At 30.5% G+C, this 27,797-nt stretch overlaps 1 protein-coding gene across 2 annotated transcripts in view; it reads left to right on the forward strand.

Moving 5' to 3' along the window:
- Positions 1-24,547: 24,547 nt before the first annotated feature.
- LOC129960248 (brain-specific angiogenesis inhibitor 1-associated protein 2-like) overlaps positions 24,548-27,797 on the forward strand; it is a 263,166-nt gene continuing 259,916 nt past the window's right edge. For both annotated transcript variants that reach the window (XM_056073523.1, XM_056073532.1), the window contains exon 1: positions 24,548-24,675. In XM_056073523.1, the coding sequence (XP_055929498.1) occupies positions 24,622-24,675 (54 nt within the window). In that variant the 5' untranslated portion in view covers positions 24,548-24,621. The remainder of the gene's footprint in view (positions 24,676-27,797) is intronic.

The following is a 27,797-nucleotide window of genomic DNA, read 5'->3' on the forward strand; positions in this document are numbered from 1 at the left end:
AATTGACGGGTTTTTGATCGCCATGACTTTCATTGTAACTTTTGACTTAGTTTGTGTAAATAAAAAAATATAATTTAACAAAAACAAATTTGATATACTAATTTATTAATTATTAATGAAAAACCATGAATAAACAGTTTGTAATTGCTTTGACGGGATATCACATTTGTTATTTCATAATTTAACTATGAGGCAAATACTTTACAAGTACATGTTATCTTAGATGAACATCTGCTACAATCATATTTATTGCTTGCATTGCAGGTATAAATTGCTCTGTTTATGTTGCACAATCAAATTTGGCAAAATTTGAGTTCGCAACGACTTTGTTTTGAGTTTTCTGGAGTACAATCCGTTACTTTCCTTTCTTGTTTTTGGGAGACGGCTTCATTGACAACTATAGTCACTAGAGACTTTTTCGGCCAATATATGAAAAATGCAATTCAAATTTTTCCTGGAAATGTTTGAAAGCGATGCATAAATGAATGTAAATACGTATTGTTGCCCATCATTGCATTAATGATCCATAAAATATTACAAGCTTAAGCTTTGAAATTGCTAAAGCCGTGATTTTAAAGGGTCTTGTTATAAATAGGTATATGCATACTGATTATGGAAGTTAAAATGGCTGAATGGAAATTGAATAGGAATATGTAATTGTTCTTATATTTCATTAAAAGTCGTCATAAAATAATAGGGTGTCCCAAAAGTTTCTTGCTCAGTACGCAAAAGAATCCGTTTTTAAAGAGGCTTGTCATTGGGGACGAAATTTGGATTTTATACGAAAATGGTGTAAGGACAATAGGCCCTCAACTGTAGCAAAGCCAGGACTGCACCCCAAAAAAGTTCTTTTGTCCATTTGGTGGGATTGGAAAGGCGTATTTTTCTAAGAGTTCCTTCCTCAAGGTGAAACAATAAATTTTGCGAAATACTGTCATCAACTGAATCAAATAAAAGCTACCATAGCAACAACAACAACAAAAAAAAAAACAGCCAGTAATATTGAACCGAAGAGGAGTTTTTTCCATCATGATAACGCGATACCCCTTATTGCATTAGTCGTAAGAAAGAAGCTTTTATAGTTTGATTGGAATGAACATCGTGCATACTCTCCAGATCTCGCTCCATCTGATTATCACTTTTGTATGTCCTTTAAAAATTCTCCTCGCGATAAGCATTTTAAATCCATTACCGAAATAAAATCTCACTTCGAGGATTATTTCTTGTCCAAAACACAACAATTTTGGAAAGAAGGCCTAATGAGGCTTCTTGAGAGATGGATGAAGGTAATAGAGTAAAAGGGTTCTTATATAATGAAATAAATAATATATTAAACAGTAAATATTTTGTATTCATTTCATATTAGAAATAGGAAAGAAACTTATGGACACCCTAATACTAGAACAATACATAAATTACATCAAAAGTAAAAAATTCGAAAATCGTCAAAATGACGGTCTTGGTAGTTCTAGTTGATAATTTATTTTCTGGTTTCTAGTAAACAGCTTAACAATTTACTTTATCATTGTCTTTTCTCTCTATTTAAAACTATATCCAATACATTGTTTTCGAATACATATTATGAATAAGAAAAGAAAAATTCTCCAAGACGTTAAGTTCCAATCTTTAAAGTTTATCTCCGAGGTCGTACATCAACGTCACTTTAAGGTCGTCGTTTCTCAATGGAAAATACACCGAGTTAAAACGAGTTGAATGCAAGACGAGCAAAAACAAACGCAAGAGATAAAAACAATTTTGCTGAGTTCGTCGGGCGCGAACCTGTAATTCAAAAGCGGAAAAGCCAAAAATGGAAAACAGTAATCCCAACCAACTCGCCCACCCCTGCTCTTGTGTGGGAGAGAGGGAACTCCTGTTTCCTCTGGCGACCCTTTTATTATGTTAGAATAAATACCTCAAAAAATAGCCCGGCGCACTCAATCTTGGGAGAATTCTCCACTTTAAATTCATTTCGCGTTCTTTCCCAAACTGATTTCCTCGAGAACCACCAGCAAAAATGTCTGAATCTCGACTTAAAAACTGTCAGTATTTCTTCTTTCTTTTCTTCCCTCCCCCGGTATTTGTTTTCTTTATAATTTTTCTCCCATGTTATTCTTGAAAATAATTTTTCACTTTAGTTGGATTGGGCAGAAAAATGTTTTTGAGACTGCGGCACGCATTAAATACATATATTTGCTGTTTCTTTTTGGAGATTTTATATGTAGTTAAAGAACCTGTGCAGGGTTAAAATGATTTTCCACTCTATTGTTGGAAAAGTATTAAGATAAAGAGTTAAATTAAAAATATCCCAAATTTGAATTAAATAAAAAACACAGTATTTTCCCTCTAAATTGTCATATTTATTGAATTGTAAAGTACACAGGATAGAGTAATGTATGGAATAACACATTGGACAAATGGTCCCCTATGGCTTTGCTGACACATACGCACTCTTTTTTCAAAATTTTCTATGACCATTTAGCATAAACGTGACTGTACTTCGTTGATGCAGCATTGAATTACATCTTTCAATACACGTGTTCTTGTGGGCTTGTTGGCATAGACCTTTGACTTCATATAACTCCAGGAAAAGATATTCAATGGTGTTAAATCACACAATCTAGGTGGCAATTTTTTATCATTTTTTCCAATTGCCGCCGCCAGTCTTTCATTATTTTTAAAATATTGTTCAACAATGAAAACACGTTTTCTAATGTGCAACGCTCCATTTTTATTAACCATTCAAATGGTTTTTAAATAGGGTTGCAAACACTTTACTATACGAATAGTGGCAAATGGCAAATTCTAATCTTGCGTTAATTTTGGGACACCCATTATATGTTTTGAATTGCATGGCATAAAAGCCGACACATTTTTTTCACCGACATTCATTTTCTTAATTATTTTTCTCTCATGTCTAATTTCTGCCCTTATTTTGTCGAAGAATATTTTTGCACCACCAATAAACATTGAATATACAAACTAATATTTTATTTCTCTTATGTATAACTGGGATTAATTTTTATTGGTTTAAATTTGTTGTCGTCAATACTGTTATAAAAATATGTTTGACTGCATATAAGGTCTGAATAGCGATTTGAGAACTGTCAACATTTTTAATTACTTTTTTGCCCCATGCTATTTTTGTAAATAATTTTTCACTTCAGTTGATTGGGTAGAAAGAAAGTTTTTGAAACTGCAGCCCGTATTAAATGCACATATTTTCTATTTCTTTTTGGCGATTTTATAAGTAGTTTTATATAAGGGATTTGCGCAGGCTTGAAATTAATTTCCTCACTATTGTTAGAAAATATTAAGATATATGCCTTGATTTGAATGAATTGTATTTCCAATACAAAATTTATCCACAATCTGATAAATTAGTTCTCGCTTATTATTTTATTATTTTCATATAAACATTATTTGGCAAGTACGTATTTTCGTCTGATCACGTGATATCGAATGTTCTTTTTTTTTCCTTCGAACACAGACCTATGTAATTATTTATGATATAGAAGTTCATAATTACTATTAAATTTTATATTGAATTGTTAACCACATATGCTATGTTGCTTTTTGCAAAGTGTTTAAAAAAAATTAAAATACAAATGATCTGTCAATTCAAATAAAAAATTGCTCTGTTTAATCCAAAAGGATAATAAAAATCGTATTTGTGTTCGAACTTCTTTGAAATTGTGCCAATCTTTGTGTTAGGGGAGGGGGTATCATACATGCCTTAAAGCGAATTTTCATCATATTGAGTTTTCGAAATTTTGATAGGTTTGACTGGCGCTTATTTTGCCAATTACTTACAAATTTGTCGGCAAAACCCGTATTTTTTAGTTTCAGATGTCACCTTATTTTTAGTTTGGCTGTTTAAAACATGCAAACTAAATTTGTGTACAGTTGTTATCCTTATTTAAATGATACCCGCCACTACACCCAGAAAGATATGGGTGGAATAGAGTTGTCATTTCAATAACGTGATTAGAGAACCTTTTACTATATCAGAATTTTAAGTTGATGATTTCACATTTTCATGTCACATGTTTTAACTGTTATTGCTATCTAAACAATTCCATCTGCTTTGCCTTGATGTATTATAATACTGTTGATTTAACCCTTCAATTTAATCCTAACCCACCAATTACAATATTTTCTGACGGATAAAAAGAACCTAGCATGCCAATTTTTTCGAACAATGTACCTTTCTTTTTATGTATAAAGTTTCCATTTTAATAAATCAGTTTTAAACCGCTAGCAATAAGCAAATATATTAATTTGGAATAGCTCATAAAAATCACATTTTAAGTTTTTTGAGTCAAGAAAATCACTTTTAATAAATTAAGAATTAGCTTAAAAATTTCTAAAGATTTACAGATTGGCTGATTATAGTTGATACTCTGATAGATTTATTAAATTATTCGCTATTTTTCCCGTTAAATGTACTTTATGACCATTATATAATTTATTTACTTTTGGATGAAATTTCCTATTTTGTATTCTTCCCAGAAAGATTATTTATTTATTTATTTTCGTCGTAAATTTTCAAAGCAGTTAATTTTTGAAAAAAATATTATAAAGGATTACAAATCAATGAAACGAAAGAAAATTTAAAGCGAATGAAATAAATAATGGCTCTGCAAATTCTACTGAACGACAATTTCTTAAAGTTTTACTGTCTTCCGCAATGGCAACGATCTTAAACAAAGAACAAAAATATCATGAAAAATGGAATACCGAAATTTAAAGCGAATCAAATAAAATTATGTTCTTCCAAAACACTATTTCACGACAATTTCTCGAAATATTACAGTCTTTCAAAATGGCAACGAGCTCAAACGACAAAAGAGAGAGAGAGAGAAAAAACTAACATAAAACAAAACATTATTGAGAGGGAAAAAAGAAAAAAACTCTTTTGCCGAACAAAAGCGGGAGGAAAAGTTCAAAAACTTTAAAGAACCGATTAATGATTCCTTTTGTACTTGCATTAAAGCTCTTTCCAGGCAACAGAGAGGTAATTACCATTCATTTGTATGTAAATAAAAGACGCAGAATCGATCTCTTCCGTCCAGTTTCCACAAGACAGTGGCAACAATAAAAATGGCGCGAAAAAATGCGCGGGAAAGGAAATTTGCATGTTAATTACGTTTCCGTTGGATTGTTTTCGTCCGTTTAAAGGTGAATTTGGGGAACGGTGTCAGGAGCAGTGAAGGTTTAAGAGTGATGAGGTAAAGGAAGAGGGTATTAGGAGATTTTCCAGGGTAATATGGGAATTACGGCACCGGGGGAAAAGAAGGGTTAAAAGATTTGTCTCATAACGATGGGAATTTGTGATCGGAAATGTATGGCAAAAAGAAGGCGGTAATTAGGATTACAGCTTTGGTGGTCTTGTTGGCAAATTTGAGGAGATTGGTTAGATTATGAAACTTGATAATTATGCTACTGACTTGTTGAAAGTATTGTTTGAACTAGAAAATTGAAAATAGGTTATCTCAAAACAGGAAAAATGAGCGATAGAACATTCCTATATTAAAAAAAAACATATTTGATTGTGATTTAGAAGTTTAATGCATTGATGCACTGGATTCATAATATTTATAGCATTTTAAATATTAAGATGGTAATATTTATCTATTTAAAAAAGCTTTGATAGTGCTTTAATTTTAGAAGCTTAATGCATTGATGCACTGGATCCATAATATTTATAGCATTTTAAATATTCATAAGACAGTAATATTTATTAAATTAAAAAAGCTTTGATAGTGCTTTCATTTTTTTTTCGCATTAAATGTGGAAAAACCACTAGTTTGATATGTAAATCTTGCAACATTCCATTATTTTGGGATATTGATTTGCTATTTATCTTTAAAATGTTAAACGAATGCAGAGTTTTATTAAAATGGAATTACTTTAGTTTAGAGAACCCTAAACACAATTATTGTAATTAAACTGGAATGCACTTTATTTCGTAATCCTGATAAATTACATTTATTTACATCCAGCATTTTATAAAAAACAGATAAGTTTATCATAATATTTTAAAGAATCTCGTGCTTTATATTTGTATACTTTAACGAACAATTTTACTAAATGTTTTGGTGACAGAAAAGTAATTATTTATAATAATATTTATTGAATTAAAAACAATTTTTGATAGTGTTTTCATTTTAGAAGCTAATGCACTGATGTACTGGATTCAGAATATTTAGAATATTATTCTTTATGATATTATTCTTTTGTGATCGAGTAAGTTTTAAAAGAGTTAGATTATCTCGTTGTTTTCATTCTCCCTTTTAAGTCCTCCCAGCAGGCCGGGAGAGCTTGGTTGGCAGGCTGTTGGACTCGCCTCCGTTAGGTTAAAAGTTCGAACCCCGCCGGCCCACGACTCTCCGTGTGTGTGGTGTCTGGCGCACGTATAAATCAGTCATGGTCACGAAGTCCTCTATGTCGAGAGTAATACCGCTGGGGGTACTGGTTCAGAGGCGATCGTTCTCTGATTCAGGTCTGAATTACGATTTTAGAATGAAATGCTTGAATGACGCCCACACCGTAAAAAGGGTTGTGACGCGTAAGTAGCTAAGTCATACTCCTGATTCTAGTTAGCGCTACTGAAAAACAAGAGACACTCTCTCGGCTTAAATCGCTGACAGATAACTGGCAACAGGCTTGTAAAGTGCTATAAGTCACGATACAAATCTTCCATAATATCAACAGCTATCCATTACGCTCAGCGTAATCGTATGGTACATCTATTTTTTAATTTTAATTTATTTTATTGTTAGACAGTTCCTTTGTGTCTTTTTTAAATTTGTGGCCCATTCTTTTCACGCTATAGCAAATGAGTGCCTTCGACGTTTTTGTAACTATTATCAATTATTATTTTTAAACCATATTTGTCATTAAATTTCGGATGCTCTGATCTTAGTATAAAAGGAATTTGAAATAAATTACACAGACACGTAAATAAAGCTTTTAAACTAAGAGTTTGAATGTCTGTCAAGCTTTGATGCTTTAAAATGATTTTTTGAGGATTCTAGGAGCATCAAAGTTATGCATAATACATTTAATTGAAATTAAACATAAGAATTATTTCCACTGAATCAGCTAGTCCCCAAAAACGATTAATATTTCATAAGGTTGCAAAAAAAAAAAAAAAAAAAAAAAAAAAAAAAAGGAAACTACTATTAAACCATTTTTTTTTTCTTTCCTATTCAGTTCGTTCGTTAAGCCAGTTTTATCCATGTAAATATTTCCATTTTTAGTTCAAATATACAGAATTATTCATTAATTAAACTTAACAATCATTTTTGCCGAATCAGCTAGTCGCCAAAAGCGAGCAATATTTCATAAAGTTGCAAAACCCCTCCCCCTAACAAATAAATCATTTTTCCTCTTTTCTATTCAGTTTGTCCATTAAGGCCAGTATTATCCATTTAAATAATTCCATATATATATATATATATATATATATATATATATATATATATATATATATATATATATATATATATAAGCCTTTATTTAAGAATTTACACAAAATTTATCCACAAACTGATAAATTAGTGCGGACTTATATTTTCAATATATTGGCGAATACGTGTTTTCGGCTGGTCATGTGATATCGAATGTTCTTTTTTGAATGAGCGCTGATCCAATAAAGTGTTCTTCTGAAATAGAAGAAAATAATTTTTAATACATTCAACTTCATTGACTGCATTTATTTTCACTGTCGGAAAATAACATTTCAAAGACATTAGTTGATTTCTTTTGTCTGAAAATTAAAAAGAAATCGAGATCCTGGTCGAATTAAAAGAAATCGGGCTTCGAAAATGAGAGAAAAATAAGAAAGAACCTACTGAATGAACTATCCGATCGTGTTTCGAACAAAATATTTAAAAGATCGACGCATTAAATTCGGGAACAAAAAATTCCCCTATTTCGAAAAATTGGAATTCTTAAACATACGTATGCAAATTAGCAATTCTTCACTTTTGGAGAAAGAATTATACATACATTATTTCTGTACATTTACCCTCCCCCCCCCCATAAGATAGAAAAGAGGAAAAAAAAGTGCAATAACAACAAATCTTTTAAAAGAATTTTCTACCATTTGGCATTTGAAGGTTTCAGTGCTTTTTTTTTTCTTAACTTCCTTTTCCCAATCATTTGTTTTTTAATCGCAGGGAGGAACAAAGTTTTGAAAAGGTACTAAGTGCAATGATACATTCATTCACTTTACTTTGAATTAATTAAAGACTTTTTTTTGTTTCAGTTTCTTTTTACGTTTAATTTGCTTAATCGTTTGGCTCTTAAATAAATGATTTCACTTGGAGCGGTGGAGGCAATAAACGCAGACGATATTTTATTTTATTGGGCGCTCAACTAAGACTGATACTCAATGGGGGAAAAATCGATTCTGTGTTTTATAAGCCAATAAACAAAGATTTTGAGATTTTAAAAATTTATTTTGAAAAAAGATGAAACAGTTTGTTTTGTTTTAATAGAAAAAAAAACTATGATATTAATGAAATTGTTTTATGTGGTCACATAAATAATGAGTTAAACGTAATAAATAAATATACTGGATTCGAGAATTAAAAATACTTAATACAGAAACATGAAAAAGATTTTTAGCATAATATTTTTAAACAGAATTTTCTAATAGAACTATTATATTTTATTTTTATTCGGTACATTTATTATACTGTACTTTTATTAGACAAATTTTAGAGATAAATTAATAATAATTTTGTTTGATAATGATCGAATATACATTTTTAAAGAACTAAATCATTTTCCAAGTACGAAGCAAACACCTCTTCTTATTTTTTTAAAATCTTATATTGCAAAATGAAAAGAAATGTTCGTTGTGTAATATTAATGAATTATACACTACTGAAAGTAACAGTGCGAAAAATAAATTGACATATGATAAGATTTTTTGAACTTTTTATTAGACCTTTTGGTAGATATTATTCTAAACATTAAAAAAAATCAACCTTGAAAGTTTGAGCAATTTCTACTTTGAAGACCTTGAGTCTGAGAAAAAACTTTTAGAATCAAATCTATCTGCTTGTTAGCACGATGCTTAAAAGTGCATAAGACGATATTAACAGTTTGACTAGTATAACTGGCCAGATATCGATCTGCTTCATTGTGTTATCTTAATTATTACAGTATTTATAAGGTGCAAGCATCTGCTTACATACAAATCAATGTATTGTAATAATTATTACTTTATCTTATATTGATTCTGGTATAGAGAAAATATAGTAACCTTCAAAGAATTCGAAGTCGTGATTTTTAGAAATCTCCATGTTTTAGACCTTCCTGAATTAGAAAAGCACGTTTTTGGAAAATGTATGTTTTTTTGTCTATGACAAAAAATAACTCAAAAACGTTTTGAGCTGGACGGTTGAAAATTAATATATGGTCTTTACATTAAGTTTGCCAATTTCTCTCAAATTTTGAGTAAAATCTATTCTAAGGAAGTCCGATTGTCCGGCTGTTCGATTATAACTAAACACAATAACCACAAAATGAAGAAGGCTAGATATATAAAATTTGGTACACAGATTTAGCATCGATAGTATAGACACTTTTAAAATTTTGTGCCAAATCTAAATGGGAGTTGACTCTGTCTGCCTGTATTTGCAGGAACATGTAAACGCGATAATTCAAAAGCACAATTTCCTAAATATTTCAAATTTAGTATAAGTTTTGTTTCAGTCGGTTGAGAAATTGTGTCTAAAACTTAAAATCGGCTTTTGGATATTATTAACACATACCAGTAATTAACAACTAAAAAAACTCGCCAAGGGTGACACGATAGATTCAGTAAAAATGCTAAATTCACGTGAAAAGTTAATATTTCGTTACTATTGTACGCCAATGCAATGTAGAATGTTTTTTAGCATGACATGATTATTAGAGAGCATGCGAGAAAGTTTAGAGGAGACCCCTCTGGCTAGTTGTGTACAAACGTTGACAAAATAAGGGATTATATAACAACTGAATAATTAACAACATATGCATTTTCCCAAAGAATTTAATGAAATCAAATATTGAAGTAAATCATGAACATATTGATTAATTTAAGGATGAGGTGAAAAGTAGAAAAAAATTGATCAATTATCAATTAAGAGGCTTCATTAACTGCACTACCATGGTCCATAAAATGCCCAAATTCTCTAAAGATTTTCCAGGGCAGGCAGGTTTCCAATTTCACTACCTACAGGAAACAATAGCAGTTGTACTGTCGACAGAGCAAATATAAAATCGTCTTTTCCATTGTATTGAAAAAGATACCGCCCTCGTATATTCAACCTTCAATTCAATTACGTCGCGCTTTGCCCCTCTTACGAGACTGTTTACTGTGAATTGTCGGAGAGTTTGTGTTCCGAAAAAAGACGAGGGAAACCGAGGATTTACGAAGGAACATTTCTCTCAAATTTGCTCCGACTGACCGTTATCAGGAAAGGCTGTTTCGTCCCTTGTGCCTTTATTTTTTTTATTTGGCGGTGGTAAATTCTGTGTCACTAGCAGTCAGGCTGACACATATTTGTAATAACAGGACTGAGAACTTCTGACAGGGAAGAAATTTTTTTTCCTTTGGATAAAATTGAACCGTTCTTCTAAGACCTATTGCTGGCATTGATATTGTACCCGTCTGCAAGAGTTATTTATCATTCACAGTGGAAATAATCGTTGTAAAAGGACGATTAAATGTGTTGCCATCTTAAGAGAAATCTCAAAAAGGGTCCCCATGCAATTTTATTGGACAAAGGGAACCTTTGGGAGATGGGGAACTGAAATTTTATATTCGCACCCAAGTTAATATTCATCGATTTTTTCCCTTCACTATTGTTCTTATGGTCTTTGTGTCTATGGAGGTGAAAGTTATACAGACACAATTTTCCTATTACTATATCATTGGATTATTACTGTTCTTTTCAATAAATAGAGCGTAGGACGAGTATCGCCCTGATGTCAAAACAGTGTTTGAAGAAAGTCGGTGGCACCAACCTGAAGTCTTTAGAAAAGTTTTCAAAATTATTTCTTTGAAATTTGGCAAGGTAAATGATATCTTCTGGAGACGGGACACCGCCCTCTATTGTTTATACTTCATATTAATATGAATCAAGCGTCCTTAATTCTAAATTTAACCACTTCAGTGAGTTGGGATTCGCTTATGTTCTCATAATCGTTTTATTTGCAAAGGCGAAAGCTATTCAGGCCACTATGCTTCCGTTAATATATATATAAAAAAAAACTTCTCAAAAAACAGAGCATAAGAATTTTATTTACCTGATGCTAAAATATTTTTCAAAGTAAAAGATCAGTGACACTGATTTTAAGTTTTAAGGAAATATTAATATCAGATATCGTCATCGTCATCTGACCACAGTCCCCCGTCTGAAAACAACAGTGGTGTTCCCTTAAAGCGGAACGTAAACATAACTAATTTCAACTGCCTTTTTAATTTTTATTATGCTAATCATTGTCTTTTTATTTTTATATTCTCCGTTCTTTGTTCGTTTTGGTGGGGTAACTACAGAAAGAGAAATATATCACTCTTTTAAAAATTCAGCCTTAGGATTTAGATGGACCTTTCTGAGTTAGAAAAGAGTTCCGAAATCATGCCCATTTCTCTTTCTGTCAGATAATACGAAAAATCAATGAACTATACAAACTAAATTTAGTATGCATTTTCTTCACCAAAATTAATGACTTTAATGAAGATTTGAACTTTATTTTCTTTCCTTCAGAATATGGCTATGGTAACAAAGCCAGAGGGCATGGTCGCCCCAAAAATTTCTCGCATAATCCCTAAAAAATGTTTGAGACCGATTGAAACAAAATTTGATACAGTGCAACTACAATGTTTACAATACAACTGCATTCAATAAAAAGATCAAATTCTATTTATCAGATTTTGTGCGTTTTTCAGTTATTGACTTTATATGAATGCAAAACCCCGATCAACAGATGATCGATAATATTTATTTAATGTCAGTTCATCACTAGACAGTATGTATCATTAACTAACAAACAAATTCATCACTGGATAGTATGTATCATTAACAAACAAATTCATCACTGGATAGTATGTATCATTAACAAACAAATTCATCACTGGATAGTATGTATCATTAACAAACAAATTCATCACTGACTTTACAAAAAATTGAAGGCACCGAAATTACATTTTTATTGGCAGAAGATGTTAATAAAATCCACACTTAAAGTAAAATTTATATCGCATGATTACATAACCTTTAGAGCAATGATTCTGCTGCATTGATTTTAATCATGGATATTTGAGCTTAGTTCACATGCCACGAATGGGTCAAACAAACTTTGTCATTCGTGTAGAAATAAATGACTGTGCCAGTGGTGAATCGCATTTCGTGAAATATACTGTTAAAACCACAGATTCCCTTTCATTTAGACACTCCCATTTTCTTTCTTCCTGTATTTGCGTGATTGAAAATTTATTTGCAATTCTATAAAGCGCATTATAATTTTCGAACAAATCCAACAACCCTCAGTTTAGCACGCTTTATCAAAATGCATTGTGCGTCTCTTGTCCGAAGCCCTAAATGCTCCACAAAAGGACCGAAAACCTCTAACACCACCCCAACCCCTAATTGTTCTAAATCGTTTCACAACATTCAATCTCACGGGGGGTGCTAACGGAATCCCTCAGACGAGAAAATCTCCGACAGGGTTTGGACCAAACGATCGATTTCCGAATGCAGTTGCGAAAGGGGGGGGGGGTAAAGAAGAGGCGATCTCATAAGCATAGAAATGGGTCGCATATCTTTGGGAAGGGGAGGGAAAGGACGAAGGGAGGGGGGACGACGAAGGTATTGTTTTGTGCGGCGATGGATCTACCACTGACTGGTTTGATTAAGTAATGGTCGAATGAATGAGCGTTCAGAACATGCCTGGACAACTTCTGTAAGCAGCCTGAAGTCATTTTTGTATATTGATCAAATGGTCGACTATTACAATTTGATGTTGTGTCTTTAAAGAATTCATTCCATCTCTTCTTCTGATGTTCTTCTATATGTTCTGCAATTGATAGGAAATACTCTCCAGCCCTATTTTAGAGCCCTTTGAGGCATAGCGGTGTCGTTTGAGTCCACCTAGCCTTTTATTTTTTGTCAGCCGTGTATGTCGCTAAGATTCGCCACAGTGGCTTCAAATGTAGCCATTCCCTTACTTGCACAAAAAGGTCGTGGTGGCCATATGGTAAGATCTCGGCTTCGGAACTGGACTATTTCAAGTTCGAAATTCGATTCTAAAAACTATTAGAGGGTCCGGTGCACATTAAAACTGTTGGGGCCAAACGTCTTCCTACCTGTGTGGTGTGGAAATTTGGAAAGGGGGGCAGCTCAGATGGCGACCTCGTCCTCTAACTGTGGTTTAAAATTGCGAGGTCCGTTCCATGATAAACCTAGTATTGCTTTGAATAATATAACTAAACTAAGCTTGTATAAAAATATACGAGTAAATTAATAAATTGTCATTTTCATTTTCTTATTGTGTATTAGATTTAATTTAACACTTTTCCATCTGAAATTAAATAGTTTTATGTTCTGCGCGTCAAGTGGATAGCTCTATATTGAATGATATATCTCTAAATAGTGGAAGGAAGAAAAATTAATCTTAAGAACTATTTTAAAAAAATTGGCTTAGAATAGATACGAAATATTAACCTTTGACATAAATTTAGCACTTTAAACTGAATCTATTGTGTGATCACTTGGCAAGTTTTTTGGCGGTTAATCCACAGAATGCGGTTAAAAGTATCCAAAAATTGAATTTGTATTTTAGAAACGTTTTTCTCAATCGGCCGAAACAAAAATTTGATATAAAGCTACACTTGCAATCACAAAATCCCATATAAAATTTTATATATTTAAATCATTACGCTTTCAAATTTCAGTCAGCCCCCAGTTGGATTTGTCACAAAATTTGATAGATCTCTATACTGTAGATGTTAAATCTGTTAACCTAATTTTATCTATTTAATTCTTTTCGATTTGCAATTTATTTATATTACAAAAGTCGAACACTGACATCTATTGAGAGAAATCTACAAATTTAATGTAAAGAAACTTTGCCAAATTTTAGCCATTTTGCTCAAAACGTTTTTGTATTATCTTTGTCACAGACAGACATTTTTCAATAACGTGTTTTCGAACTTAGGTAGGTCTGAAACGCGAAAAAACTTCAAAATATCGAGTTCGAAATTTTTAAGATTACTATACTTTCTTTACATGTAAAAGAGGTAAAATACTTTATTTTCCTTTCTTTCTTTTTTTTAATAAATTTCCTTATTTTACAAAGAAGATTTCTAGACTTTTTCGTCAGCATTTAAATGCTTAAAAATTTTAATATACTACCATATTTTATCAAAAAAATGTAATCCGGAGTTTATTTGAACAGTAATGATTATTCGGTTATTGTGACTCACGCATCTATAAAAATGATATTTATATCTACAAATAAATTAAAATAGCAATTAATTTAAAAGACACGAATCAGTTGGACGCTCTTTAATATTTCAGGTTTTCTTCATTATTTGAAATCAGAGAAAAGCAAAAAAGCAAAAAAACTTTTCCGTGTCTTTAAGCCCCGAATTTTTCAAGGATATTAACTGTACATTCAAACGACCCTCTACCATAAACAAAAGCTCCGACGACCCCTTGCGTCCGGCCAACAGGCCATCCCCATCGTAAACGTCACTCTAAAGTCGAGCGACAATGAATGTGTCTGTTGTTTTCGTCCGGAAACTGCATTACATGCTCCCGGACAAGGACTCCGGATTTATGTCCGGCAACAAGAAAACAGGAGCTTTAATGGATTACAGTCCGGCCGTGCCTCGTTACCGAGAAATTATTACAAAACGGAATTTGTAGCACTGCAGTTATTGCTGCAGTTAACAGTGAATAACTGTCCGGATTTTGTTGTTGTTGGTTAAATACCAAAGGGAAACTGCAACAATGTTCTGCCTGAACTCTAGGCAGAATATTTCAGAGAATAGTTTGCTTTCCGTGAGATAAGATGGTTTTTTGGGAAGAAGGTTTTAATCTCCTCTTACACAAATTTAACTCGGTTGTTTGTTTAAGTATCTGAATTGTTATAGCAATTCTGTACTGAATATGATCAGTTAATTGCTTAAAGAGGTTATTTTGCATGGGATGTGGTGCTAAAGTTCTTAATTATTCTCTTTAGAATTTTAAGAAAACTCGTTGGATTCGATATATTAAAAGCGTTTTAATGCATTCCCTTTCCGGTTCACGCATCATGAGCGTGGAATTCATGTTTAATTATTAGGGAAAATAATGTCATTTTCTTTTACATTAAATTCAAATAGATAAATTTTTACCAAGTTTTTATTTTTAATCAATAACGTAATCAACAACCTTTTGCCATTAAATGTGCAAATTTTCAATGCTGGAACGATAAAAATCAATTGCTTTTTGAACAAAACATTTGGAAATGATATTTTGAGCATCATCCGAATTTCCTTCTTCACCAGACCAAATCTCCTCCGCAGCTTTTTACTGTGACACAAAATGCAGCTCTATAGGTTCTTCGGTTGTTTTGGCTATGTGCTTCCACCAGATCATCAAAGTCAATGCTATTCCATTGATGACAAGGGACATAATCTTGACAAGAGACATATTTTAAAACCCATAATCTTAACAAGGGACACATTTTCATGGATTAAGGCTTCAGACACACTTGCTCAAACTCCTGGGAGTCATGTACGACAACGCTATCCATCCCAAAACTTCTTCCATGTAGATACAAATCGTCTCTTCAAAAAAGATTTCAACACAGACTGATACAAGCCAATCCAACATGTGATGTCCCTATGTCTCCCCATCACTCATTCTGCGAAGCATCGCTCGTTAAGCGAGCCATTTTATATTATTATTTATAAAACTCGTTATTTATTACACCATTATTTATTTATTTAAGCCTTGTTTTATAGTTTGCTTCTCTCATAGCATGAATTACCACTATGCGAGGTTTGACTGAAGAATTCTCCATTATTTACATAAGTTTCCTATCCTATCGTAGTGTTTACCTTCCCCCAGAATGAAGATCAAAGGGAAAACTTGGCTTTTTTCTCACTTTATTGAAAGAAGAAGAAGGGGCTGGCTTATATATTACATCGGTTAATTTTATTGCAAGCAAACTAGCGGACTTAAATTTTATTCACCCAGAAATGTGATGTGAATGAAATTTGTAACATATTATACTGTCTTGACTGATGTAATTTAAATGCTCCTTCCCTTCATTATGGAATTACATCGATAGTTAATAATACGCTCATAAAAATAGATAATCGATAAATAAATTATCCATAGTATTATTTGAAAAGACAAAATAGTTATAAAAATGCTTACAGGAGAAAGAAAATGTATAGCAATTTTAATGGAAGCTCAGTATTTCCATTTAGAACTTAATGATCCGAGAATTTTAAAATCCACTCTAAAGTGAGATCTTTGCTGTATTGATAATCATTAAAATGATGAAATTTGACTAGACGGCTCAGCCGTCTCATAAAAAGATAAGCACCTCAAAGTAATCCTATACAGTTAACCAAATCCTATACAGTTAACCAACCGTTATCCGACAATCGACTCTGTTACACCAAAATGTGCCAACCAGGGCAGTTACCATCATACGAACGAACTGTTTTTATTCCCCGCCCTTCTGAAGAACTCTTGCCTCATCGGCAACACTTAAGAGACATAAAACTGGAGTATGCAGTTAAAAAAGCATAAAGATTGAAGATAGAATAAGAAGAGGCAGACAGACAATAAGCTTCCCTCAAATAAATTTAGTTTAAATTTTGATTTAAAAAAAATACGAATTTGGCGTAGATACTATATATAAAATTTCAGATGTCTAATTCAAAGTGTTGCTTAAGCTACGTAGACAAACTAGCTCTACTTAACTAAGTTGTGTTGCTTAAATTACGCTTATTGTATTTATTGGCATTAAAAATTGGTAGACAGACAGGCATAATTCTAAATAACTAGCGGGAATGGTCTCCACACAACTTTCTCGCATACTCTGTAATAAACTTGTCATGCCAGAGAACGCTTTGCATGGCACGGGCTTACAATGGTTGCGAAATATTAATTTTTCGTGTGAATTTAGCATTTTTACTGAATCTATCGTGCCCTTTTCGGCGATTCATCTTTGGCATGGGCACAAATTCGAACAAATCGAATTTGTGCCCATGTATCCACAAATCGAATTTGTATTTTAGACATTTTTCTCAACCATTTGAAACAAAAATTTGATACAAAATGCAGTTGTAGTCGCAAAATCCGATACCAAATTTGATGAAGTCATTCCGTTTCTGAATTATCAAGTTTACCTCTTTCTGAAAGTACAGACCGACAGGTTGTCAACATCTTTTTGGATTTGTCTCAAAATTTCATAGGTCTCTATAATATAGATATTAAATCTGTGTACCGAATTTTATCTAGATAGCTCTCTTCGTTTTGCAATTATCGTGTTAACTTTTATTGGAACAACAGGACAGACAAACTTCCTCTGAACAGATTTTACTCAGAATTTGATAGAAATTTGCCAATTTAGTGTCAAGATCTTATATAAAATTTCAACCTGTCTAACTCAAAAAATTTTGAGTTATCTTTTTCACAAACACAAAGACAGATATTTTCCAAAAATGTGTTTTTCGAACCCAGGGAGATTTAAACGTGAATATTCATCAAAATCTTAAGTCTTAAATTTTTTTTACGATTACTATACTTTATCTATACTACGTATACAAAAAATTAAAAACGGCATATAGAAAAACATAATTACAAAAAAAAGTGCTTTGAAATCAAGAAAGTTCCAAAATATACATATTGGTCATATTTTTTGTTATACTTTCATTCATTTGATAACATCATACTTTTTGATATTTTTGCAAAATTTTTTCTTTGTATATTCCGTGTACCAGAAATTAAAAATTGTCTCTAAATTAACCAGGAAAATATTGTTAACATTATTATGATACAAACAGATATTAATAATATTTCCGATGACATTTTTGTTGTTCGATAAAACTCAGCTTGGATTTAAGTATGATTTTATTGAATTAACATCTCATTAGGTCTGATTGTGATCCGGAAAGCAATATTTATCAGTTCGTTTAGACGACAAATAAAATAAAGAGACACAGGCGTGCTAGATATTAGTCAATTTATGTCACGTAACAGCCAAATGACAAACTAACTGCGCGTATCATGTGATGTGTAATTGTGAGCGCTCTGACACCATTTTTTTTATCCTTATCTAAAATGCACATAAGATAAAGAGCAGTTATAAACAATGTGATACAGTTAATGAGTTTTATATGAGCAAACTGGCTTTGGGACTAGTGTTTATATGAGACCACGAAGTTTCTGTTACTTTTTTGAGGCAAATAAAAAAAAAAGAGGATGCGTGGGTGCCGTTTAGGTTTGGAAAACTACTAATATTGGCTCACTACTTTATAAGAAGAAACTAATTCATTTGTTTCTTCCTATAAAGCTAGACTTCATTTGGAGATTTATTTATTTAATATTAGATGGAATGCTCTTCAAATTTAAATGGGAAGAGATTAAGTTTGTTTGATCAACACTTTCTTTGAAAAAAAAATGTATTTAAAGGGAAAAGGATACCTGAAATCATCAGGTGTAATGTCCCTAAAACTTTCTTGCATACTCTCTAATAAAAGTGTTACCCAGAGTGAAAGACATTGGCGTTCAATAGCTAAGAAATATTAATCTTTGCCATGAATTAAGCATTTTTGCTAAATATTTCTTGTGATCTGTGGCGAGTTATTTGGCGATTAATCCCTGACATATCGTTAATAGTATCCGAAAACCGAATTTTTGTTTTAGACCTTGATTCAATGGATTGAAACAAAAATTTAATATAGAACTATAACAATAGTTAGAAAGGCCCATACCAAATTCGATTCATTTAAGCCAATGGGTCTATTGAGTAATCGCATTGACTTTCTAAAAGTACAGACCTACATATAATCAACCCCTTTTTGGATTTGATTCAAAATTTGACATGTGTTTACACAGCAGATGTTCAATTAATTAAATTTTTTTCGTTTTGTACTTATTGTGTAAACTGACATTCAAGCAGCCGGACAGACAGACTTCCTCTGAGCAGATTCTATTCAAAATTTGGTGTAAGGACGGTATACTTAATTTCATCCGTGTTCATCAAAGTGCTTTTGAATTTTCTTTGTCGTAGATAGACAGGAAAACATATAAACATAATGCCTAAAAATGTGTCTTTTGAACTCAATGATGGCTAAAACGAGAGGATTAATCAAAATCTCGAATTCGAATGGTTTGACTAATACAATACTTTTGTTATACTTTGTATACTAGAAAATAAGAGTTGAATGATAAAGAATCGAATTTTGGATAACAAAACTATTACAAATATCACTCGCTCAGACCTTAGTTTTCCAAAATACGAAGTCCTTGAGTAAAATATAAGCACATAGTTGAATATTGCTTAGTATAGGAAAGAATAACAAAAATACAAAAAAATGTGCTGCGCCATCGAGATGCATACTGATCATAAAGAAAACATTTTCACCTCATCCGCAGTGTTTAGGATTTCATGCAACGGAAACAAAAAGTTTGGCAATTTCATGGCGTGGCTTAGATGATCCACTATCCAATGATCACTTTTATTTATTTATTCACGGCTCCGCCTTCTACGTTTTAAAGAGCAGATGTCGAAGTCGAACTTAAAAGTATGTGAATTTTTCCCGCCAAATCTGGAAAAGAAATCGTTTGCTTGTCAATTATCCTGACAGAATAGCTGTAGATGTGGAATGCAGCCGAAAATTGATACTATTTTTTTCCAATTAAATAGGCAACGAAAATATTGAAATATTGAATATATTTACACTTGTTTATTTGAAACCCATCGGTATGCACATATGATAAGAAGAATTTTGTTGCTGTAAAATGTTAATGTTTTTAATAAGATGGATTGGTCTGAACAAGAACCAGCAAGTCAATAAAGAGAATTTGAATCAGGTAAGATTATTATTAACTAATTTTACAATGTCACTTAATAACAATATTTGAAACTGTGGAAGCGTATTTTACCGTTTAAATCGATAATTCTGAATATTAGATAAACGAAGCTGAATCTACAATTCTAAATTTTGAAATCGAATTTTCGATTAGGCTAGGATTATAAGATAGAAATGTTCATGTGAAAATTAATTATTAGCAAAATTGCCAAATAAATAAATTTGAAAAAAAATTTATTATAATTAAATAATAATAAATATGTAATCACTTTAAATAAATAATTAAAAAATATTAATATAATTAAATAATTAATTTGTTGATCTAGCTAAAAATAAGTCGAAGTGTGAAACTAAATAGAATAGTATATGAAAATGAAATATCATATTGTAAACTGCTTAGATACACAAAATAGTTAAATCCGCTACTGAAAATATATATCGGCCTGAATGTTTACCATTTATAGTTTATATATATTTATAAATCGCCGTCTAGAGATTTATTAACAAATATTTTAATGTCAAACATCAGTTTAACAAACAAGTGATTAACTTTGATGCCAAATAAATAAATTTTTAAAAAATAGATTTTTTTAATTATAATATATTAGCTGCAGCATATGTTTATTGTGAATTTTTAAACCATTAATAAATAGATTTTTCTTTAATTATAATATATTAGAACTGCAGCATGCGTTTATTTTGAATTTTTAAAATCATTAATAAATAAATAAATTAAAATAATATTAAATGCTTAGTTAAATATATTGGAGTACTATTTATTCATGTAATTATTTATTTTCCATTTGATATGTTCTGTAAAATCCTAATTGTTAATGCTATATTTGTTTAAATCTTAGTAAGTTCGTTATAATAAGCCATAAAAAAATGGTTTAAATTATAAGTAAGGAAATCATTAACTATTAATTATTCTAATTTTTCAAGAATTTTATTACTTTATTTATTTTTTTGTGTTATTTCTAGATAAACTCTTTTTTATATTATATTTTGACTATATTGTTATAAAAGGGGTCTCATAATGAGAACTGCTTAAATCCTCAAAAATACGAATTCCTCCACACAGTGAAATACTGTTTGTGTGATTTCTGTTTTAAAGGTGGAATGGTAGGAAACAGGCAAATGCTAATGTCTTATCTAAAAGCTATAATGTATGCATATCAAATAAAAATTGGCGAACTGGGGTTAGTAATTGAATATGGAAATTCTGTTTTATTTGAAATACAGTGGTGGCCAAAAGTGTGGACATTTTTTGAAAGTTTCATGTTTTTCAACTTTGCGTGCTTGTAGAATATATTAATTTTCACTTAAATACAAATGTTTATTCATCAAATTGAAGGTAATTTAATGTAAAATTTAATAACAAAAACAGTATTACAATATCTGTATTACAAAAAAAAGTTACGCTCATTTTAGTAAGATCTATCTTAGATTTGCATTTTTTTAAAGTGATACTTGCACAATCAATACTTAGTAGGATAACTCTTATTTTTTAAGACAGCTTCACAGCGTCTTTTCATCGAGTGAACGAGTGTTTGGAATTCATCTTTCATAATCACATGGTGTCAAGAATCAATTATAGATTCAATAAGTTGTCTTTTATTGGAGGGACGTTTTTTTCGTACAAGAATTTTCAAACGTTGCCGCAAATTTTCAATTGGATTGAGATTAGGACTGTTTCCTGGCCATGGTAATACATCTATGCCTTTATTTTGAAACCATGCTTTGCATACTTTTTCTGTGTGGCATGGAGCTGAATTCTGCTGAAAAATAAATGGTGATTTGTTGGGGAAGAAATCCCTGATGGAAAGTATCAATTTTGGTTCCAGGACAGTTTCGATGTATTTGAATTCGGCCCACACTATCTGCAGAAATACATGCCCAAATCATGGCATTTGTTGTAGTTTTTATAGTTGCTTCAATGCAATCAGGATGAAGTCCTTCACCTACTCTACGTCTCACATATTTTCTACCATCACTACCAAAGAGCGATATTTTAGTCTCATCGCTCCAGATTACTTGCTTTCATTGATTTTCTGACCATTTAATGTGTTCTTTTCACTTAACACGTTTTTCGCGTTGCTTTTGATTTAAATATGGTTTTTTCCTTGGAATTCTAGCTTGTAGTCTAAATCCTGATAACCTTCCTCTTATTGTTCTTGAACTTACTGCAATACCCGCTGCATTCATTTAACATCTAATGGCATCTGATGAAATTTTTCTATCTTGAAGGCATAGCCGTTTAATTTTTCTATCGGCAGTAGCACTTGTGCACTTTTTTCGGCCTGATTTGGCCTTATTTTCCACTGATTTCGTTTTTTCATAACGTAAACAGAACTTTCGTACACCAGAACAAGTCACTGAACCACCAACTTGTCTTGCAATTTCAGCATAAGAGAGGACAATTTCTCTCAATATGACAATTCGGCTTCTTTTTGTAGATGTCCAATCAGTTCTTCTTGTTGGTGACATTGTTTAAAATTAGTTTAATTAGAAAAAAGGACTTAAAATATTCAAAAACAGCAATACTCTATTTAATTGTACTTGTATGCATCATTCCGCAAAATATTTCCACAACAATAACTATTTTACATACCAAATAACCTAAACTATAGTTACAGACATTTGATGGGGTCCTCAGAACAGTGTTTGCGATTGGCTAGTACGCTTTTATTGCAAAACGTCATTATTCAAAACGATTTGTGTTTGTTTGTTCTACTAAAATGAGCGTAACTTTTTTTTGTAATACAGATATTATAATACTGTTTTTGTTATTAAATTCTACAATAAATTACCTTCAATTTGATATATAAACATTTCTATTTAAGTGAAAATTAATATATTCTACAAGCACGCAAAGTTGAAAAACATGAAACTTTCAAAAAATGTCCACACTTTTGGCCACCACTGTATATCAATATTTTGACTATTTTTCTAATTGAAGTAATTTATTATTATTTCATAATAATAGGTGAATAATATGAAAACAATTGCATTGAGTTAAAATCTTTTTTTTTGTTTCTTTTTTGAGATGTCAGAATTGTTCATTTGTACATTTAAGCATTATGCTATATTTTTATATTTATTTTTTAAGATGATAAAAGGCACCCATATGGACTTTATAAAAGAATTTCTTATTTTTAATTGATTAATAACTATAATTGATTGTGACGATTGCATACGAAAATCAATCCTCTTAATCCATCAAGGAGCATATATTTGCTCAGCGTACCTTCTGTAATGATTGTGGGGAAAAAAAATCATAGTACCATATCATAATAATCTCAAAAATTTTATGGTTATTAAGTAGGTTATTTTGCATCTGTCAAGTAGTTTGCTAAATTTTGATTTTTTTTAAATAGCCTTTTTTTCCTCGAAAAATCTCAGGAATTAAATGTTCAATTTCCTCATCTGTGATTATTTCTCTTTTTGATCTATTGTTTTGAAGGGATAATTTGATAATTTTCATCGAAATTAGAGCAAAAACGATGAAAATAATTTTATTTTCATCTATAAAATAATTTTATTAAAAAAGGATTTGAAACAAAACTGTACTTAAAATCACAAAATCCCATACCAAAATTTGATATATTTAAGTCACTACTTTTTCGAATTATCGCTTTTACATGTTTCCGAAAGTACAGTCCGACAGACAATCAACCTTAGATGGATTTGACTCAGACTTTGACAGGTATCTATATTATAGTTATTAAATTAGTGTACCGAATTTCATCCATCTAGCTCCCTTCGTTTGGAAATTATCGTGTTAACTAATATTCGAACCGCCGGACAGACTTCCTATGAACAGATTTTACTCAAAATTTGATAAAAATCTACAAATTTAGTGTAAAAATCGTATACCATATTTCAACCATCTAGCTTAAAGTGTTTTTGAGTTATCTTTATCACAAACAGATAGACAAGCAAACGTTTTTCAAAAATGTGTTTTTCGAACTCAGGAAGTCATCAAAATCTCAGGTTTAAAATTTTTGGCGTTTATTATACTTTCTTGTATAAAAAATTTATCCTTTTTTTTGTAAAAAAATCAACTTTTACTATTATAAAATTGTGGGTATCAAAAGTACTAAAATGAGTCGTAATAGTCAAAGAATAATTATGCATCTGATCACTTTTCCCAATGAAAAAGTTCTTAAATTTGTTCAGCTAACTCTGAACTAGTCGTTGCAATTCTTTTAATAATTAAACGATTAACAGTTGGAATTTCTAAACTCATAAAAGAACAAACAACCTCTTGCCGTTTACTTTATGTAACTCGATTGCCTTCAAAGAAAACTGAAACGTCTTCTACCCCCCTCCCCGCTCGACTTCTGACGTCACGTCCTCCACGTGGTGCGGGCCATTCCCTCCGTCCGTTCCGGTATTTACCTCCGAGAGTCCGGAGAAGAGAGGATGCGGAGCAACACTCCCGGATCCCGGAAAACTTTCCACGGATAGTCGCCGTATTCTATCGCCTGCCCTAGGGGGTGTAAGAAAGTGTTTACACCATGCTGGATATGGACGCAGACGAGATTGCTAAGTTGGTGGACGGAGCGTATAAGGTGAGGTAATTGTTTTCTGAGTGGATAAATGGTCAAATTTTATATTCTGTAGGTGAAAGTGTTTTTTTTTAAAGTTAATACGCAAATATGCTATACAAACAATTTTTAAATATTAAATTTAATATTATTTCTCTCTTTTCAATTTATTTTAGTTATTACTTTAATTAATAAATGATAATTTTGATAATAACAAAATATAATAACTTTTACTTGGCTCATAGATACAATTTATATCAATCGACATTATTTTAAAAATTGGTGATGCATAATAGAATTTTTTGTCCCCTCCCCCAATTTTTTTTTTTTTTTTTTTTTTTACCTTTATGTAAAATTGAGAGCCATATACTACAATTTAAACTAAAGTTTTTGCCAATAGATTTTGTTTTTAAATTTTGTTATGAAATAATTTTTTTGTGATAATTAATATTTAATTCATCTTCTTTATTATTTACCTTTAAAAAAAGCATTGACAATTTTGACACTAAAATAATAAGTTAGATTTTCTAGTAAAAATAAAGTTTATATTGACATTATCTTGAAATATCGAGGCACAGTAGAGTTTGTTTTTGATTTAAGAAATGTCTTTCCATAATTTGAATAAAACTGTGTTGCTATATCTCATAGACGCCTTTCACGACCAGCTATTTCGCAGGGATTAATGCCCGGTCAAGTTTTCAACTAAACATTTTATGTAACTCGATCTCTTTGCAGCAACAAATTATTTTTAAGTTCAAATTTCGATTATTATAAGACTCATAATATTATAGAACCCTTACGACATTCTGTTCATGGTACTATGCATATCTCTATTTTTCTGTCAGTTCCCTTAAAATTTGAATTTTTTGAATTTTAAACGCGGAGTAAAAATTATTTTTATACTATAGTTTTTTTGGATGTTAGTGCTTAAAAATATTAAAATTGCGCTTAATTTTTTACTAATGAAAAATTTAAATTATTTTTTATTTAAAATTTCAATGAAGAAAATCGTTCCGAGGTACAAATTCATACCCTCCAAAATATTACGTGTCAATTTTTTAACTCTTGGTCAAACGGTCTGGCTTGTCGAGTGTCAGCACTGCATATATACAAACACACAGTAATCTTTATTACGGGAAAAGATTAAGACAATTTCTGCTATTATGTTTTTCCAAATTTTATTTTTAAATAATTCCTAATTTTATTATAATATAGTTTAAAGTCTTATTTTATGTATTACTTTTTTTATTAATAAACCATCTGTTAATAAATTTATTAATATTCTATTAATAAAATGTCAACCCTGACAGTAAAAAAATGTATAAGTTTTTCTGGGAAATAGTACAGTTTATATGTATTAATATTTTTTTTTTCTGAAATGGCCATTAGTCAAGAAAATTTTTTTATATTTTAATTTTTGTTTCACTTTTTGCTTAAAAAAAATTTTTTTTAGACATTTTTTTTCATTTTTATTTTCTGTATTTTAGTGTTATAAATTTCAGACTAAGCGCTATATTTTTGTTTAAGATGAAATTAAAAGGATTTGAACATATATTAAATTAATATTGACCTATATTTTTTTCTAAATTTGATATAAAATAATAATTTCTTATGATTGTTAATATTTATTTTAAATAATATGAGAAATAATAAATGCTTTTTTTACATGATCGAAAGTTCAAATGTTATTTACACTCTTTAAAAAACTTTTAGATATAAAAAAAGAATTTAATAGAATTTTTTAAAATAGTAATAATAATAACAATGCTGATGATAAAAAATAATAATATTAATAACTTGCTTACATTTTTTTTGGAAATTTGAAATGTTAACTAATGTATTACAGATTATTTTATTTGGAAAAAATTTTGCCCATGAGATTTGTTTGTCTTTACCTACTACTATTTCATCTTATGTAGAAAAAAAAACGACATAAAAAAATTGTGCATTCATCCCAAATATAAAAAAAATATTTAAAATAAGATTAATGAGGACAATAAAAATAATTAAAAATAATTAATAAAAAAAATTGAAACTTTGTTTCATTGGAGAAATGTTTAAAATGAAGGTGATTTCCTTTTATTATTAATTATTTTTTATTTTTAATTATTTATTTATTAATTTTGCTACTTTTATTTTATTATTAATTATTTTTTATTTAATACTAGCAATCACTAAAAAATTTTTTGACTTATCAGGAACTGTTTTATATAGTCCATTTATGACAATTATGTAAATCTAGAATCTAGAATTGAAAAATTTGTAATTTTTTGTAATACACTAGTGAAAAAATATTATTATAAATATATCACACTTTTAATAATCACTATTTAAGGAAAACCCATTAATGACCATGTTTGGAAAATATTATTTAATTTTTATTTTTAAGTTAAATCAGATCATTAAGAAATTTGTTTGAATATTAAAGATATCTTACAGCAAAAATTCATTATTTTTATTTTCTCGTATATAAAGTAAATAAAGAGAAATTATTGCAATCGTCTGCTTGCTTGTGAATACGATAATTATAGAGCTTTGAGCGTGATGGATGAAATGTATGTTATTTTTAAACCAAATTTGCAATTTCTATAAAATTGAGTTCAAAATTTATTCTCAGGAATTGGGCTGCTCTAACAGTCCGAGGACAAGCGAAAAAGATAATTAGAAACGTAAAAAGATGGTCCTATATAGATGAAATTTGCATAGAAAATGTAAATCCGTACCAAAAATCAGAACATTATACGTTAAAATAAATGCTGGTCTGAATGTTTCCTGCATGTTAATGTGTTAACCCTTTAAAGGTACATTTTTTCTAGTCATATTATGTTATAATATTTTTTGGCTTGAAATTAGAAGAAGAAAAGGGATTCATTTAACTTATTAGATAAATTTGATTTGATTAATTAATTAATTTTGTTAATTAATAATTAAGTAACAAATCAAGACACATCATTTTGTGTAAGATAAAGAACTGGAGCCTCTAAGTTTCTATCTTTCTAAAAAATTTGTCAGAACTGATGCCAACCTACATAATTGCATACAAAGATTGATAAATTTGGTGGGAAGCATACTTGCCACGGCCCTCGAAAGGGTTAACTCAAAAACCCAAATTCTTAGATAAGAGAAATAGTCTTGGGATCTACTTT

This window comes from Argiope bruennichi, chromosome 2 (genome assembly GCF_947563725.1).
Source record: "Argiope bruennichi chromosome 2, qqArgBrue1.1, whole genome shotgun sequence".
NCBI lineage: Eukaryota > Metazoa > Arthropoda > Arachnida > Araneae > Araneidae > Argiope > Argiope bruennichi.